This window comes from Saccostrea cucullata, unplaced genomic scaffold, assembly GCF_032062105.1.
Source record: "Saccostrea cucullata isolate Sc308-1 unplaced genomic scaffold, CSIRO_AGI_Scuc_v1 ctg258, whole genome shotgun sequence".
Lineage (NCBI taxonomy): Eukaryota > Metazoa > Mollusca > Bivalvia > Ostreida > Ostreidae > Saccostrea > Saccostrea cuccullata.
In genome coordinates, this window is record NW_026931770.1 from 385,188 (window position 1) to 403,064 (window position 17,877).

General features: G+C 33.8%; 1 protein-coding gene across 1 annotated transcript; it reads right to left on the reverse strand.

Annotated features, from left to right (window-relative positions):
- Positions 1-3,842: 3,842 nt before the first annotated feature.
- Positions 3,843-17,602, reverse strand: LOC134233493 (transient receptor potential cation channel subfamily A member 1-like). Its single transcript, XM_062715468.1, has 27 exons — positions 17,330-17,602; positions 15,629-15,778; positions 13,452-13,608; positions 12,202-12,377; positions 11,994-12,101; positions 11,720-11,828; positions 11,320-11,417; positions 11,188-11,235; positions 10,907-11,095; positions 10,603-10,803; positions 10,068-10,231; positions 9,821-9,985; positions 8,433-8,547; positions 7,296-7,462; positions 7,064-7,148; positions 6,926-6,985; positions 6,744-6,839; positions 6,582-6,652; positions 6,263-6,434; positions 6,075-6,164; positions 5,672-5,841; positions 5,398-5,527; positions 5,003-5,197; positions 4,792-4,860; positions 4,552-4,659; positions 4,360-4,460; positions 3,843-4,255 (listed from the first exon to the last, which is right to left on the reverse strand). The coding sequence occupies exons 1-27, from the start codon at positions 17,600-17,602 to the stop codon at positions 3,997-3,999; spliced, it is 3,726 nt and encodes a 1,241-aa protein (XP_062571452.1). The 3' UTR covers positions 3,843-3,996.
- Between the last annotated feature and the right edge of the window lie 275 nt (positions 17,603-17,877).

The window sequence follows — 17,877 nt, forward strand, 5'->3', positions numbered from 1 at the left end:
ACGTATTTTGCCCGAGAACATAGTCAATAAATGTCTTGTTTTACCGTTCATTTTAATAATTCTTTTTAGCATACATGTATCTTGCATTGTCTTCCATAATATAAACCTCAGGCCCGTCACTGTTAAATACCAACGAAAGCAAATGAGATTAAGCTCCGCCTATTGTGTGACGTAAGCGGTCCAACATCTCATAGACAGCGGTCAAACATTTTTTATACCCGCTCAGTAAAACATTAGAAATTTTATAATTATTTTGAGATTGAATACTGTTCGTTATCTCCATATCCTTCGTATAGATTTGTAAAGAAACACATTTTTAAAGGTAAACCTACAGCAATCTTCATTATCTCCATATATTTCATTCACAATATTATGCTTAATCATAATAACTTTTGTCACCATGATTTACATGTGTATGTATTTGAAACATGCCTTCGTTACACTGTTGAAATGTTTATTTAATGTATTTCAGATTACATGTGATGAACATTTGCTAAAATATCTATAGATACGATAGGTAATTATTAGGCGTGTCACTAATTGCAGTGGAGGACTCGGGTCTTGAAAAGGAACGCTCAACTGGTTTGTGATTAGGAACAGGACTCAAAGGGCGAATTTACCAAAATCAACATCAATAAAACTTACGACTTTTCAATTTTATTCCCCTCGATAAATTAAAGTCCAGGCTTTTTTTTATATATCATTGACAGCTGCTCTTTCAATAAAAATGGAACTCGTAAATTTACTTACCAAGGTACATTGTCATTCTTCATTTGCAAAATTATTTTGTTAAAAACACATTCTGACTGCACACACAAGTACTCTGAAGTTGACATCAAAAAGATGCTTGAGTTTCTGATTGACAATATCTATGTGTGTGTTTTTTTAACTTTTGAAAGTTTTCCAGCAATCTATTTGAATCCCCATGGGTATCAATTTTCCGTTATCAGCAGACCTATTTTTGTATTCATGTGAAGCAGAATTTGGACAAAATCTTATCCGTGAAAAGAAGGAAATACTTGCAGTGGCCTCTACTCGACAATAAGATATATCGACGAATTTCCATTCTAACTTCAATTCCATAGATCCCAGTGAGTTTGAAATAAAGTATACCACAGATTCTGACACATCTGTTTCATATTTGGATATTTAACTTGAAAAAGCGTTCATGGTATTCTAACAACCAAGCTTTATGATAAATGAGGGGATGCTCACTCCTCCGTGGTACCTGATCACACCTCTGATGTTTGGGAGTTCCGTGTTGTTCTGCTTATATTGTTTAATGGACATTTGAGGTTGAATACCGTTCGTTATCTCCATATATTTTCCTGTAAGTTCCTAGGTTTAATGAGTTTTACGGATCCGTTTTTTAAAACCAATTTTAACTATACTGTACGTAAAATTAATGTAATCTTCATGAAAAATAAATATATTAGCCTAATATTTTTGGTCACAAAAGGGAGCTGCTATCTATTTTACTATATATAGAAATAAAGCCAAAAGTTATTTGTCTCGTTTTAACCAATGAAATCATTTCAATTGAGATAAATTAATTTTTGCTTGCTTAGAACTTGTGTTAGTAATATACATTATTCTTCTTTCAGGGTAGCTCTCGTTCCAATAGTTTTCCCCATGAAAGGATTTTCATAGGTTTGAATTGTAATAATTGTGTAACATTTACAAGTCAAACATTTATGCTGTAATGGAAATTAGAACAAAAATTAATGAGATTTATTGTTCGCTACATCGTCCATAATAAAAACTAAGTATTTAGGGAGATTCTCATCAAAACCTCGGTCAGTCAATCATCTTTTTAATACTTTGATGGATTACTCGAAAACTCCACTGCAAAACCACTTACTTTTCTATCTCTTAAAACGCCAGGAAACCGCAATTAACGGCGGAAGAATTGGAATTAATAAAAATTATATCAAATAAACCATTATTTGTTTTCAATTGATTGCATCTATTGAAAAACTTAATAATCACGGATTTTTTAAAATAATTCCAATCAAAGGCGTCTAATATTTCACCAAACATCGACAGTCAGGAAAGGATTCCCACGCGACTGTCTCCGACTGAATTTGCAGTCAGCTTTTGTTTCATGTTTTCCAATATCATTTAATAAAGACAAATAAGACTAAACATTCATCGCTTTTTATGGAGTAGACATTGCATGATATCATAAGCATCTGATGATTACATAAGATTAACCCCGGGTCTTCGTCCAAGCAAACATTTATGATGAAATAAAATGATGATCTATAATACTTCTATTTTCCAGCATCTGGCTTTATGATTTCAACAAATTATGAAACCGACTTTATTGTATAGAATTCTGTCGTCGCTTATTTGAAATGTGCGTGGATTAATTGTTAAAGAAGAAGGTGTGTACTTCGTGTTGATTATGATGACAAAAACTTGCAACAATGCTTTTTTTAATTTATAAATATTGCATGTAGTTGAATCGGTGTAAAATTGAAAATTTTCACCCCAAGAAAACCATTGTCAACCGAGGTGCAGCCGAGGTTGACAATGCTTTTCGTAGGGTGAAAATTTTCAATGTTACACTCAACCACATGCAATATTTATTATATTATACTGATTGTTTTATGAAAAATACATATAACAGTCAACCGTGCGCGCAGAAAATTCTGCGCAGTCGCTATTTTTTGGAATATCACCCGTTGTCAAGCACTGTTGACTGTTGATACGCTGGAGGGCGTGACTTCATTATTCAGCGGGTAATAGTATATAAATATTGCATGTAGTTGAGTGTAACATTGAAAATTTTCATAACAGTGAACCTTGCGCGCATAAATTCTGCGCAGTCGCTATTTTTTTTAATACCACCCATTCGTCAAGCAATGTTGACTGTTGCTACGCTGGAGGGCGTGGCTTCATTATTCAGCGGGTAGTAGTGTTTTTTAACAAATGTTTCTCGACCAATCAGATTCAACTAATTTTACATGAAGTATGATATTATATTTTAACAAATGTTTTTCGACCAATCAGATTCAACTAATTTTAGTATATTTCATTTATTATTACCAAACAGAAAATGTTAAGACGAGACGTCTTATGAATCACCACCAACGCCATTTATTAATACACTTAAAAATATTTCAGAGAAGGGGGAATACAACACTGAGACCTGGAAATTTCAGAAGTGGAATCAGGTGTACGGGAGGAGTAAGGATGCCCATTTAACAGTCCACACTCGTTATAAGCCCTATGTGTTGATCACTTTAACGGAACATTCAATTAAAAATTTTGTAAACAAAGGCCTTACAATTAGGATGAAGCACGTCCACCAAAATACGACCCAGCTTAATGTTTCACTAGGAGATGAAATGAAGTCGGTCCCGTGATCAAATTCTATAACGCCCAAAGCCCAAAGAGCGTTATAGTATATATTATCACATACCGACTTCAATTCATTCCCAATAAAACTTTAAAAATGATATCTTATATTTCTTATATTTTTATTTTCATCTTTTATTCGTGTGACAAGGAAGAATAGGCACTATTTAGACTTTGTTATGGAAATGCAACATAACGTATCTACGACGTCATGTGACGTCAAAATCTGAACTTTCCAAATGGCTCGTGCAGTTTGCTTTCCATATGCAAGAAAATCGGATCATGTGACAACCTGCATATCATTGGAAATTGAATTTCAATTTCATTAGTATCGTTATACATGTATAATGAAAGACATAAAAGCAATTTAAGTAAATATTTCTTCTTATCAGGCTATTTTGGAACATATCAACACATTCCACTTGTTACATTTGTTTTTTTTTTCAAGCCGTGGGTTCAATAAATATGACAACACTGAATTTAGCAACACAATGTTTTACTGGACAAGGCTATTACTTAGAGAATAAAAAAATTGGGGCAAGCCTTGTAATTACTACTTATCCTAAAAGACCTTTGTGAGATTCAATTTTTGTAGTTCAATTCCTCAAGATTCAAAAAGAATTACATTAATCCTCAGCAATCAAAACTGCTTTGAATAACTGAATGATCTGATTTTGTTTTCCACTTTGAGATGATGGCGTTTTGACGCACGAGATTCTTTTTGAGGACGTCAGAGTTCCATTTAGATGAAGCAGGGTTGATGATGTCAAGACTATGTGACGTATGAACGCCTTCGTCATGGTTGTCTGCTTCTGTCTCAATCTCCATTTTCTGAACGATTAGTTTCAGCATTTCATAATTACGCTCCATATTCATAGATATCTCTTTCAATCTAAATAAAAAAAAATTGTAATTGAAATATACTTTTTTTCATTGGCAGGAGGATGTGTAACTTTCACAAAAAGTTTTTTAAAATCATAATCCTGAATGTTTAACCTGTTTTTCTGCTTGAAGAGTTCTGTTTTGAGATAGCCAGGTTCCTCGCCGCCACATGCTGATGGGGTTGTTGTCTCTGCTTCCATCATGTCTTTGAAAACCTACAGATAGAACTAACTATGACAAATTTCTTTCATTTGACAAGGGTGAAATATAATGACAATTGCATCAAATCAGAAATAAGCATAATACCTTGACCATTTTCCCACATTTGTTGGGATATTCTTTGTACTTCATTTTGTCTACTTTCTCTAGAAGTCTGGCGGGTAGACGACGCTCCAGTTCTGTATGAAGCTCAACCTACATGTATTCATTTACAAAGTTATAGCTAAGCAACCTAGCTTATAAATCCAAAATAAAGAAAGTAAGAAAACATATAAATCAAGAACTATAAGGAACTGCATTAACTTTAAAGAAATGAATATGTTAAACCTGCATAGCTAGTCGTTTCAGAGTAGCTGTTCTCAAGACGGCTTCAATGTCACCCACAGCTAAACCAATCTACAATAGGGGATAAGGTGATGTACAAATTGGAACACAACCCCACAAAAAATTAACATGCATTACTGAAAATGTTCGCCAACGTATTGATGAACGGATATAAATAACTCTTAGTACTGGCTAGGTAAAACAATCAGCTTACCATAAGGTTGACGAGCAAGATTGGCATCAGAAGAACAAAGACGAGTAGGAAGATGATGGTGAGCGTGGAATAAGGAAGGGTGGCAGAAAGATCGTCAAAATAAGGTTCATTAAACGATGTCATGTAGTCCAACTCCAGCATCATCATCGAGGAGCGGACGATCGACATGAGAGGTGTGGAGTAGGCCTTGCTCTCCTGTGCACAGAAATAGAGAAGGATTGAAAACGATTGCATTGAACTAATTTTCGAGCACCCATGCATCGTATTTGAATATAATGAAACCTAGATTTCATCAAGAAATAAACATTGTAGTTTAAACCCTAAGCTTCCACAGAAAAGAAAATTATGTTAAATAAACAATACATTTTTGTTGTGTGTCTTCCATGAGGTCCTACCTCGTGCTTTAGAAGAATGAAGAATGCCAATCCAAAGGCGACGAGAAGGATCGAGAAGACGCACACGGCCTGTAACAGCGTGGCCAAAATCTCCAGGAACATCACCACGTAAATACCAAATATATCAAACCTACAATTGTCATCTAAATCATGTAAGCGTGCTATGAAGAATGTATACATATTAAAAGATACTAGTGATCTAAGGGGATTACCAGTACTAATATGTCAGTTACTAGAAATATAGCCTATAACTGGTATTTTGTTGCAAACGTACCGTCGAAGAAAGAGGAGACAGTTAAACCAGGCCAGGAACACGGCTATAGCTCCCGCCTCCATGTTCAGAGAGTTGGAGGAATTGAACAGAACAGGGGCGATAAAAATGGCTGTGGAGACGTACAGCACCCACTCAAGGAGGTTATTGGCGTCTACGAAGTACCGAATACGCTGCAACAGACACACTTAGGTTTGTGTTATCTAGCAGAGGATTTATGCGTTTTATAAGTTAGAGTTGAAATTTGAAGATTTATTTTTCTTCATGGCCATTACAACAACGCAGCAAATAATTTTAAACACAAGATTTACAAATCAAACACATCCCCAAATAATCTTAGTTATTTTTTTTCTCTCCATCTGTTTAACCAGGAAGAAATCAAAATCATATATTTTGTATAAATCACCTGTTGTGCCATTTGCACTAGTTCCTTTATAATGTTGAGAACTGTGAATATAAATAGAATTCCTGTCACAAGTCGATACATTGTGCTGATCTGTAAAAAAGAAACAACATAGCTGTCAAGCCTGATATCATTCTTATTATTATAATGTTTAATATCAATTATGCAGTACTGAATAAATGATATTTCACTTCATTAGTGTTGGTTTCTGTTGGCTGTGTTACATTCTGTGTTACATTCTGGCTGATATTGGCGACAGGTGCGTGTGACGCAAAATCTTTGGTGGCAAGCAATGTCAGCATGGCAAGGTACGCTACATACAGAATCAGGTTGATCGAGTGTACCCACATACCATAAGCTCTCCTGAAATTATACAAAAAACACACGGTGTGAAATGTTTATCTATCATAAATGTCTGAGCTTCATTTCAGGATCATCATACCGGTATATGAAATGGCCGACAAAATATCTTTTACGAAGTATCTCTTTTGAAGAAAATAAAATACTTGCCATTTCATGTTCAGGTATGTTCGACATAGTTTGTGAGACAGACACTCTACTCTACCATGGCGAACCATCATCTGAAATCAGAAACAGCCAAAAATGTGTCTTCTTTGTAGGTTTGTTGAAAAATAAGAAGACTCTGCAGCGGCCATTGGATTCAGTACTCACATTTAGAGCAAACATTGGCTGTATATCGCCCCCATTCTTTGCCACTTCTCTGACATATCGTACTGGACACTGTAGGTACTCAAAGTTGTACTCAATCTGAAATAGAGTATTTCAAAATGATCTAGAGATGAAATGATTTGCTTGATATAGAAATGACAACATAATTAGGCTTTAATGCTTACGTAATAATCTCTCCTATGGCAATCACCACCTCCACTGGTGACGCAACGGTCAAGAACTGTCTATCAAAATAATAAAAAAAAATTCTAATAAAAAAAAACCCGAATTTTTTTCAGTCTGTAAATTAGCTTAGTCCTTACCATACACACATCAGGAAGGTGCTTTATCAGACCGTGCATGGGACAACCAAAAGTTTCGGAACAAGTGTGTAGTATTTCATTCCATCTATTCATAATAATATAGAAATGTGTTAAATACATTTGCAATATTGATCTATTTACTTTAAGAAAAAACATTTTAAAAATTGTCGTTCCTTAGATTAAAAACCGTAAAGGCAAAGAAATAATAAACATATTCCCCATAGATTCTTACCTAGCGTGTTTAACAGCTGTCTTTGCCACTAAAGCGTGTCTACTCTCAATGGCAATGTCCAGAAAGCTCTTTCTCTCTTCGTTTAATATAATTTTTGCGCCAAGTGACAATAAGAGATCGACCACCTTCGATTGTCCAGAACGTGAGGCAAGATGTAAAGCCGTGTCCTTTATAAAAAAAAAGAAGCCAATTTATTTCTATACGATTATATAATTACAGTGTATATTACTTCTAATTTTTAGATTTTTAGATTTTACTTTTTTCAAGGTTTTTTTTCCTTAGAAAATCGCTTTAAGGGGGCCGACTATAATTTTATTGTGTGAAAACTACAATAGCAAAACTCTTCATTTTTATACCATATACATGTATAACTTACATTAACTTCAGTGTACATGCAAAGTTTGGGGGAAATCTACCGTCCAGGTATTTATGAGGGGCCGTCTCAAAATACAGGTACATTTACTAGGATTATGTAGGAAAATGCCAATTTTTAGCACTTTAAAGCAAATTATACAAATACTACAATAGACATTTTGTTCAAACTATAACATTTGATGAGTAATACTATATTATACAATATATGTAAAAAACACAAAATTCTACCGTCTTGTTACCAGAGGGGGCATCTCAAAATGCAAAAAAATTAGCAAATTTTACTATTTTTACAGAGTATTACAAAATATGACGTACACAATGGATTCACTTGAAAACAATTAAAATATTGGAGATATTCTCAAGTTTCTATGTTTTAAATTTCAAGAGCGTATGTTTATTACTTTTTCTTTAATAATATTAAAAAAATTTTCATTTCCCCTTTCTTTAAGATCGAGCTACAGATTATCATATCGTCATAAACACACTGCAACGACGTCAACCTACCTATCAGTTGCAAAATCGGTTAAAAAATCAGTTATATCAAATTGTAATTACATTTTCATATCTATAATTTCTTAATTTTGTTTAATTTTAATAATCAAGCGAAAAAAGTTGCATTAAAACAGTAAATACGCTTCATTTCATATGATGCGCGAAATATTGCGCAATGGAAACTATAGTCGGCCCCCTCAAAAAGAACCGTCAGTATTTTTTTTCATAAAATTGAAACAGAACCCATCACAGAAAAACTAATTTTCGTACCCCATTTTTGTTTTTGACATCGAGTATGTTGGCATGGACACTTAGAAGAGCCCGGATGCACTTTGTGTATCCGTTAATGGCTGCCATGTGGATTGGTGAGTTGTCATCATGTGCTCTGAAAGGAGTAAAAATAGAATAAAAAGTTATCAAAACTATTTCCCACACAAGCACCCACATTAGGGTGAAATGAGGGAAAAAAGCTAGATGCATTCTTTTACATTCGTTGGATTGAATGTAGATCGTGATAAAAGAATCTTTATCAAAGAGTTATCTCACTTTTTCAAAATACTAAGTAATATTATGTAATTACGGAAATAATCATAGCGTTAGTAAAAGGTTTAGCAGTATTCTCTTTTGTTGACTTCCTACATGTTAAAGGTTAAGCAATTCAATAATATAATTATGTAGATTATTTTGATCTTCTCATTATGGATATAAACATGACTATAAATGAAGGTTACTTTGAAAAACTTAAAACACTCTTTGGATTAAATATTAAATTCTATGTCTAAATCTAATTGTTCTAAATAGTTTTTCTCTTTATCTTTCCAATTTCAGAAACTCACGATCGATCAAATATAGAACATTTTTACCCTGTGATTTATGACGTAAATATTGACCTCAATTAAGTCTGTCTTAGACATGTTCTAATCAGAGATATATCATGACTTTGGCGGTTATTATCGAAGGAACGTTAATTTTTTTTCTAAGTCCCTTCAGTTGCAGGGCTATAAAATTTGCTCACGTGTTGAAACTTAGTGCTATTGATTTAATTTGACCCACATTTCTTATGCTCTTATCAAATATTTGTACAAATGTAAAACGGAAATACAAGACGATATCGACACGTTTATGGTTATGTATGATTTCTTTAAATACTTGCTTTATGTTGTCCAGGTTAAAATTCACAACCTCATAAAACACAAGGACACTTAATTTTCACTCTAAACAAACACTGTTGTGTCATTGATCATTGGTAACCCGACAAGAATTATTGCTACTAATACCGTACTGGGATTTTATCACAGCCTCAAGTATTTGGAATACAATTCCATTTTAAAGTGATTTTATATTAAATACTTTTCAAGTACGAGGGAAAAAGCTCCTCGCCTCAAAATGAAATATAGTGAAAATTGAAGGGGTTATAAATTTTATTATCTTAATGTCTATTGGAAGAAAAATTATTTGTTTTAGAATGTTTTTTTTTAATTTATAAGAAATTTATTAAATTATCATATAGCCGTTACATTCCTGCATTATATTAACACTTCCACACATGTGCATTAAAAAATACAAGATACTTTGTAGTAAGCAACTTTGAATGCACTTTCAAATTTTGCAGATTTACAGCACGGATGTTGATTTTTTCCTGCATCCTTCTTGAATACCTTGTGACACATGCCCCTTTCTGCATCAGGAGATTGATAATCTTGACATGGCCATTAAGCGCCGCTAGGTGGAGCGCTGTGAAACCGTCACAGTCTGATTCATTAATGATGTTTGGTCCAAGTTTGCTGTCCAGTAACCGTCTGCAAGTGTTGTAACGACCGTACCTACACATAAACACATATACCAAGGTAATTAAATTGTCAGTTGTCGATGACTCTACATAAGTCCACTTTATGTGAGTCCTACCTTGCTGCAAAGTGGAGTGGAGATTGCTTATCCTTATTTTTGGGGTTGACTATTGCTCCAAGTTCAATCAGGTCATCCAACGCTACAAGGTACCCCTCTTTTGAGGCATAGTGTAATGGTGTACAACCGTAATCATCCTTCTCATTCAACAGGTTTTTAAAATGCTGGAAAGTTGAACATAATTTCGTATTAGTACAATCAACAGTTCACCAAGATACCATTGATACCATTTTGACGTTTTTCAACTGAATATTACTTTATAAGAAAGGCATCTACATGATAGCAAGGCAAAGAAGAGTGTCTGCATCCTAGTATATCTTTGACTTTATCAAATATTTTACAAATAAGAATAAAATTATAAAATAATTAAGCAATTGTGGTGACTTATTTATTTAGTGCACCTGGAAAAAATTAACCAGAAAGCAGTTGAAAATTTTCTTTTGATTTTTTTTCATGGACCAATAAAAAAAGTTAAAAGAATACTTTCAACAAAACAGCAGGAAAAAGGGGAATAGTGTTTATCCACTTAACGTACTTTCATACTTTCAACCCCGAACTGGTTAAGTTTTCCGCCATATTTGATGGCAAGGTGGAAGAAGTTTCTGTTTTTATTGTCTTTGAGAGAGATATTGGCGCCACTTTCCAGCAAAAGTTGAACTGTTTTCCAAGCTCCCTTAGATGCCGCAAGCAAAAGCGGCGTCCTATCCTGGCAATCTCTGGCATTTATCTCTACACCCTTTCAAAGAGAAGAAAACAAAAAATATAGCAATCAAATGTAGTTTGTCTATTCGTTATCGAACAGTGCGTGATTGATGAAGAAAGAGGATCCTAAGACTCACTTCATCAATCAGAAACTGGACGACGGCCACGTGATTGAACAGCGCCGCCCTGTGGAGAGGAGTCATTTGTAAAATGTCTGTCATTTTGCTGGCAATCATGAATTTTTCAGGCTGTAACTTTCGCATGATCTGGATGATGTTAAGTCCACCCTGGGCGCAGGCAAAGTGTAGAGCAGTGGACTTGTCTTCCTGAGGACAAAAAAAAAGGTCGTTCAGATTTCATACATGATTCATTATCCGACTGCAATAGATAGAAGAAGTAAATTACGCGTATTCCTTACCTGCTGTACATCCAGAGCAGCTCCAGCATTGAGACAAACGGTTACAGCCTATTAATGAAGGAAATGATTAACGATTAAATCAAGGTATCTATCTTTGTCTTTATAACAGTATAAAGAGTTGTGACGTCATACCTCTGGGTCTCCGCTGCTGACGGCGGAGTGGAGCGGAGTGTTGTTGTATTTGTCAGTGAAGGAAAGTACCACCTCTCGGGTGTAGCCAAGGCGCTCAACTAAACACAAAATGACATTATAGAAACGGTCTTCAAATTTGATTTTTGTTCATTTTGTAAATATTAAATTTTAATTACACTTGCTTAAACAGTATATAAACCTTGATGAATATTTTATCATCAGTGAAGCGTTCTGCTGTACATTTCCATAATTTAAAGATGCAAGACATGAAACTATTGCAATTATTGAAGTCTTTATTCCTATAAGCTTACTGTCACCTAACATACTGGTCGGTCAGTGAGAGAGACATTTTTTTGGCAGTATGAAATGCATTGTTTGATCTGGCCTTATACAATTTTACCATGCTTGATGAGGACTTCCAGGGTTTTATCCGCTGCCCTGATCGCCGCGGCGTGTATAGGGTAGAATCCATCATCACAGCTCTTACAGGGCTTGGCTCCATGCTCTAGCTATATGTATAATGATAGGGGTGTAAAATGCACTGGAAGACTAGTAAATTGATTCATACAAAACTCGTAAATCATTATATACCATCTTGATTGTTAACCAAAACATTTAATGAAAGTTTTCAATGATGATATCATATACGAAAATAAAATAGTACGTTTATTTACCAGAAGTTTAGCACATTCGTGTCTGTCTTTATAGGCGGAGTAATGGAGCGGGGTGGCGCCAGTTTCCCCCGGCATGGCAGCACTCTTCTTGTCCAAAATTAGAATAGCCTGCATCGATTTTAATATAGAAATAAAATATAGTGAATGATTAAACAAGAAATATGAAATAGTTTTGCTTCAGTTTGAGGTTTGATAAATCTGAACTTACACGCAGAGGTTCTAAAAGTCCCAAATCTACGGCGAGGTGGACAGGCGCCATTTTGGCGTCGTTCAGTACGGATGTGTCCGCGCCTAGCTTGATCAGAGTCTCCACTGCTTTTGTCTGCTCCTTCTCCACGGCGATATGTAACGGCGTGTTACCCTCGGCGTCCTGTAGGCTGATGTCTGGAGTATATCACGAACAAAAATTAATAACATCAAAACGTAAGATTTTTTCAAACTATTCCCCCGACTATGTTCAGGCTTTTTGACACCTAATTTTTAGAAATAAAAATGGAACTCGTAAATTTACCTTCAATGTCATTAGTCATTTGAAAATCATTTTAAACATTTTGATTGTACACACAAAGTACTCTGAGGTTAATATTAAAATACGCTTGACTGTCTGTTTGTCAGTATCTATATGTAGTTTTTGGATATCAGGCTTTCCCATGGGTACAAATTGCGCCCCGTTATTAGCAGACCTATTTTTGTATTCATATAAGGCAGAATTTTTCGTGAAAAGAAGAAAACAAATGCTATGTCCTTTATTCAACGTATAGATATATCGAAGACGCAATGTCAAATAACAATAGAAACTTCTTTTTAAATTTAACTCAATATATCCCATTAAACTTGTATTAAAAGATATCACAGAGTCTGGCACATTTGTTTCATATTTGAATATTTTTTACTTAAAAAGGACGTTCATGAACCTAACTTCAAAACTTTATGATAAACTTGATGACTTTAACTTTTCTATTAACAACTTTCCTTACTTATGTAGCAATATACCATTACAAAATGCATAAATGCAATTTGTGTATCCGAGTTGATTCAATACGCAAGAGCATGCTCTACGTATGAACATTTTTGTAATCGGACAAGCTACTGACAAACAAGTTGATGAAACAAGAATATGAATGGTTTCGTTTAAGACACCATTTCGTAAGTTCTTTGGTTGGTTCTATCGATACAATGACCTTGTCAGCAAATACAAACTATCATTAAGTCGAATACTAATTGACATTTTTATACCCATTCTTAAATCACAATTTATACATAATAAATTGTCTACAGATTTTTCTTTTGATCTTGTTTGAGCCCACTTCTAATGTTTTAGAAGTCCATGTTTATACTCTGTTAGTAAACTTTTGAGCGTGATTTCCTTTTCTCCATATCTTACAAACCAATATCATCAGTGATTGTGAATTATTTTAAAATGTAAAAAAAAATTCCTTTGTGATGGAGTGGACATACCTCCTCCACGTGAAGCAATGCAGCTGATAATATCTGTGTACCCCTGTGAGGCGGCATGGTGGACCGCTGACCATCCACGGGCGTCCTGGACATTGATTCGGGAAACATCGTCATCCAGAAATTTTTGTAGCTCGGTTAGGTTTCCTGCTCGTGCTATCTGTGAAAATGATGTTAATAAACTGAGTTCTCTAAGGAGATAAGTATTTTTGATAATAATGTTACACTGGCAAATGTCAAACCTTGATGGGAACAATAAGCATTATCCTAATGACTGTGTATAATATCATTTGATGTTTCCAACTGTTTTTTGCACATCAAATCATGTTTTATTTATTGTTCCATAAATTTTAAATCATTTTTTTCATGGCTAGTATTTAAGGTAGGATTCTTCTCTGGTTTCTGACTAGATAAATATTCAAAGTACATTTGTTTTATGTCTTATTTACTAGTATTTAGGTGTAAGAGATTTAAAAGACAATAACACAAATACAACATTAAAAAAATATTTTAAAAAGTTTTACTATATTTTTAGCGGAATGGTGGCGTATAAAAATATCTTCTTTTCTGCCTCTCAATATTATTATGGAACAAGGAATTTATTTATAATTTTCATACAATGAAAGTACTTTTCAAATGTAAGTTTAATTAATAATAAGGGACTAAAGTTCCTAAATATATCAAATAAATATGATTTTTCAAAGGAATTAGAACTGTGTTTGCTTTTATAAGCTTCCAAGTACAGATTTGAGCCAAAATTCCATAAAAAGTATTTTTTTCTCTCTTAGTAAACGATCAAAACTTTTTGGTTTTTAAAATCATTTTTTATCTTTATGTGACAACTTTACCATAACCATTGACCTTGTCTCTGATACAAAACGGTCAAATTTATCGTCACTAATACAATCACATAGTGATATTGTCTTCTTGATTCTGTGAAAATTTCTTTAATTTTTAAATACAAGAAATATCCTTAAGCAAAAATATTTTATACTTTAAAAAAAAATATTTTTTCTTGAACATAGAAAGTCAATGACTTTTGGACGTTTTGTGTGATGCCTTTTGGAACATAGATTTAGTATTTAGATTTCAATATTTGAAATCGAGAACTTTTAATTAAAAACATATACAGTATAAAAATATTTAAATTGAATTAACTTTACAGTCAATTGATGACTGAATGTTATATATATTAAAGCGACCTGGACACAGTTTTTGTTTCATTGTTGAAAATGCTGAAAATACTGAAGTAAAGCATAATTGGTCATAAAAGTGGACAAATAAAATTTGACCCAAATTGCGTCCATGTTCCTTTAAAGATTTATCATTGATACACCCATCAAATAAATCAGAATTCACAACATATGTATAGGACAGTGTCTAACTCACAGACATTAAAGTAATTGTATGACACGGTGTTAACTTTGCTAAAATGTAACCAAATAAAATCAAGGTCTTAAAAACTTTGTTTTGAATTAAAAAGGTTTCCTTTGAAATAGTAATGGTATTTTTTTTTTATATTTGACTGTGTATTAATGGGCCAGTGTTTGAACATTGAATGCACCTCTATCGGGTATATGGACGCTGACGATTTGTGATGTTGACAGAACACCTGAAGTTGCTTTGTTCTGGTCATAAACCTCCGCAACTGGATCGTCATAGCAATTTACGGGTTTGGGGCACAGATAACAGTATTATTGCGTTTAGATAAATGTGTTCAAATCAAGGAATAAAATTTAGGACATGTTTGTTTGGAGCGGACGGAAGTTTACAACAGTCTGTCGATGTAATATGAACTGATTCGTAATTCGCAGTTACATAGCTAAATATAACAAACTTCTTCGTTTTAAAAACTATGCAACTCATTGATTTCAGATAAGCATATTAATTCATACATAAAAGTGTATAATTATTTTTGAGGTTATCTAAATATGTCAATTTGAGAAATGTTTTGACCAAATACCTGTACATATTGTTTAATGACGAAGACTTACCTTTAAAAGTCTAAAGGATTTATATATATATACACTATACAGTTTAAATGTGTGCTTAGGAATTATAAAATTATTCATGCAAAAACAGGTCAACGCCATCGATTTGCTTTCTTACATAACAAACTTTAATTCTTTATCCATGGCCGTGAAGAGAAAGTGTTAACGCTGAATGTTAAGTTATCTAACCTGTTTGAAATCTTCGTTATTTCGGATATCTGTTCCGTTACTGACAGGGTGTAACAAATTTACTTCCACTTCCCTTCGTGATTCCTCCGTTCGTCCACGGCGGAGAAGTCGGGGTAGAGAATATCTCCGTCTTTTTACCTGGGACATACTCAGTATTTACATTTAAATCAAATGACACGCATCAGATCTTACAGAATTAAAAGGGTTCGGTTTGGTTCCTGGGCAGGTTGTCAATATTTAGGACATAACAGGAAACAGTCTTATTTTGGAATCAACTGTAATTTAAATGAATAGGCAGAAAGTAATAAAGTACAGACTGAGAAGACGAGGTTTAATTAAAATGTTAAAGTTTGTTTTCGTATGAAGATTTTGCAAGTTAACTAAACTTCTCCAGTTAATTTCAAAATTGTTTTCATACTAAATGTTAGCCCTGTTAAAATTGTTGCGGTTTTTCCCGTTATTTCCCTATCATGATAAGGAGCACACAGCGGGTGTGATTGGTCAGTAAGGGATTTTTACTCCTTCACGACACCTGATCCCTTCTGAAGTTTTAGAGGCCCTTCTCCTGATTTGATTTTTTTTTAGCTTGAATGCTGTTCTTTCACATATATTTCACAATGCTGGATAATTGATTCTTTTTTAAAACTTATTTCAAAGATTGGTTTGTTTTACACTGATATTCCTCTATGGAAGCTCAAAGCAAAGCAAACATTTCTCAAATGCAAGTCGAACCCCAAGTTCATTGACTAGAAACAAAAACAAATATTGGTAGCCAAGACAGCAGCTGTTGTTTCAAAGGATACTCTTTGGAAATATCAGAGGCCTTGCAGCAAACATTCAAGAAGTAATGATAAAAGTTGAAATCTTAAAAAGTACTTGTAAGTCCAAGATGTAAATCAATATTTGATATTGTTGGTACCCAAAGAAAGTTCTTGCACAAATGCAATGATAAAGCACATGAATTATGAAAGTCCTTGCAGCAGAGTTATGACCAAAGTTAAAGTATCCCATGTACGTCAAAATTGTTGGTATGTAAATGATTCCCTTATAAACTCCAACCATCCAAAAATTATTATCATGCTTACATTTCCTAAACAGTGAATTGAACAGTTTTTTTAACTCAAGGAAAGGTCTATTTACAGGAAATTATAAATTTGAATAATGAAATTCCTAGCGCCAACCATTCAAAAGTTTTAGGCAATATTAAAGTTTTTACACTTAAAGAGCTAGACAGACAGGGCGAAGAAGCAAAAAACTATATGACCTCAATTCTTTTAAAACAGGGCCTTAACATAATCTCTTTCTTAAAAGTTGTTTTAATGCAAAAGGATGGTACATCTATTTCTAAGCTTTTATTTATGGGAATCTTTACATGGACTCGAGTTGTCTTTATTATTTTTTGTTTCTATTTATTTCTATCTGATTTTCATATCCCTAAATTGCGATTTTGTTTTCAGAAAATAATCCAAAAGAAGATTCCTATATGTTAAATTAGATAAAGATACTTTAAGGTTGTTACTTTTCTCCTTCGATTTTTGTTTTGTTTTCTTGCCAAAATATTCAGTTTGGTCCCTATGGTTTTCTTTCTTTACATTAACTCTCTATTCAAATGGTCGTGGTGTTCCCTGCCATGGCTTTCAAATGTCACAAAATAATACTGTTTTTTCCTCTTACTTTACAAATCATTTATTTAAGGTTATGGCTTACCTTACAGATTTTATAAGGGCTGTCGCTCATCAGACACACTTTACTTTGATCCGTCCCCGTATTATTCCCAATCACCTGTCCTTTGTCGCCATTGTTCTTAACATTTGGTTCCTTTGCGCCTTTTTGAGTCTCAGAAAACACCTGTTTTCCCATTAGATTTCTCTTTTTGAAGAACTTATACTTTGCTGAAGTTTTCCACCTTGATTTAGTCACTAGTTCTATTAAACTGTTACTCGGGGAGTCTGGTACACTATCAATGTCGGTCATTTTGTCATTAATTGCATCCACTGGATTAACCACTTTTATTTATCAATTATCGGTTCTCTGATTGGTGGATCTATTTTGTCGTCTCTCTCCTTCTCTGCAGAGTTTCAGTTAAAGTGGTTACAATCAAAGAATCAAGTAGTTTACAAACAGTATGGCACCATTGCCATTCAACAATCAAAATGTAACCTAAAAAGATCTAAAGGGTTCCTGTGTGATACCTCCCTACCTGAATTTCACAGTTCCCACTTTAACAAGAATTTATCTCTGGCCACTTC

Coding starts and splice junctions, on each gene's coding strand:
- LOC134233493 (XM_062715468.1), bottom strand. CDS start 17,602: ATGACCGACATTGATAGTGTACCAGACTCCCCGAGTAACAGTTTAATA. Junction 6,840..6,925: donor GCCATAGGAGAGATTATTAC/GTAAGCATTAAA, acceptor ACTCTATTTCAG/ATTGAGTACAACTTTGAGTA. Junction 4,461..4,551: donor AATGTGGGAAAATGGTCAAG/GTATTATGCTTA, acceptor TTCTATCTGTAG/GTTTTCAAAGACATGATGGA.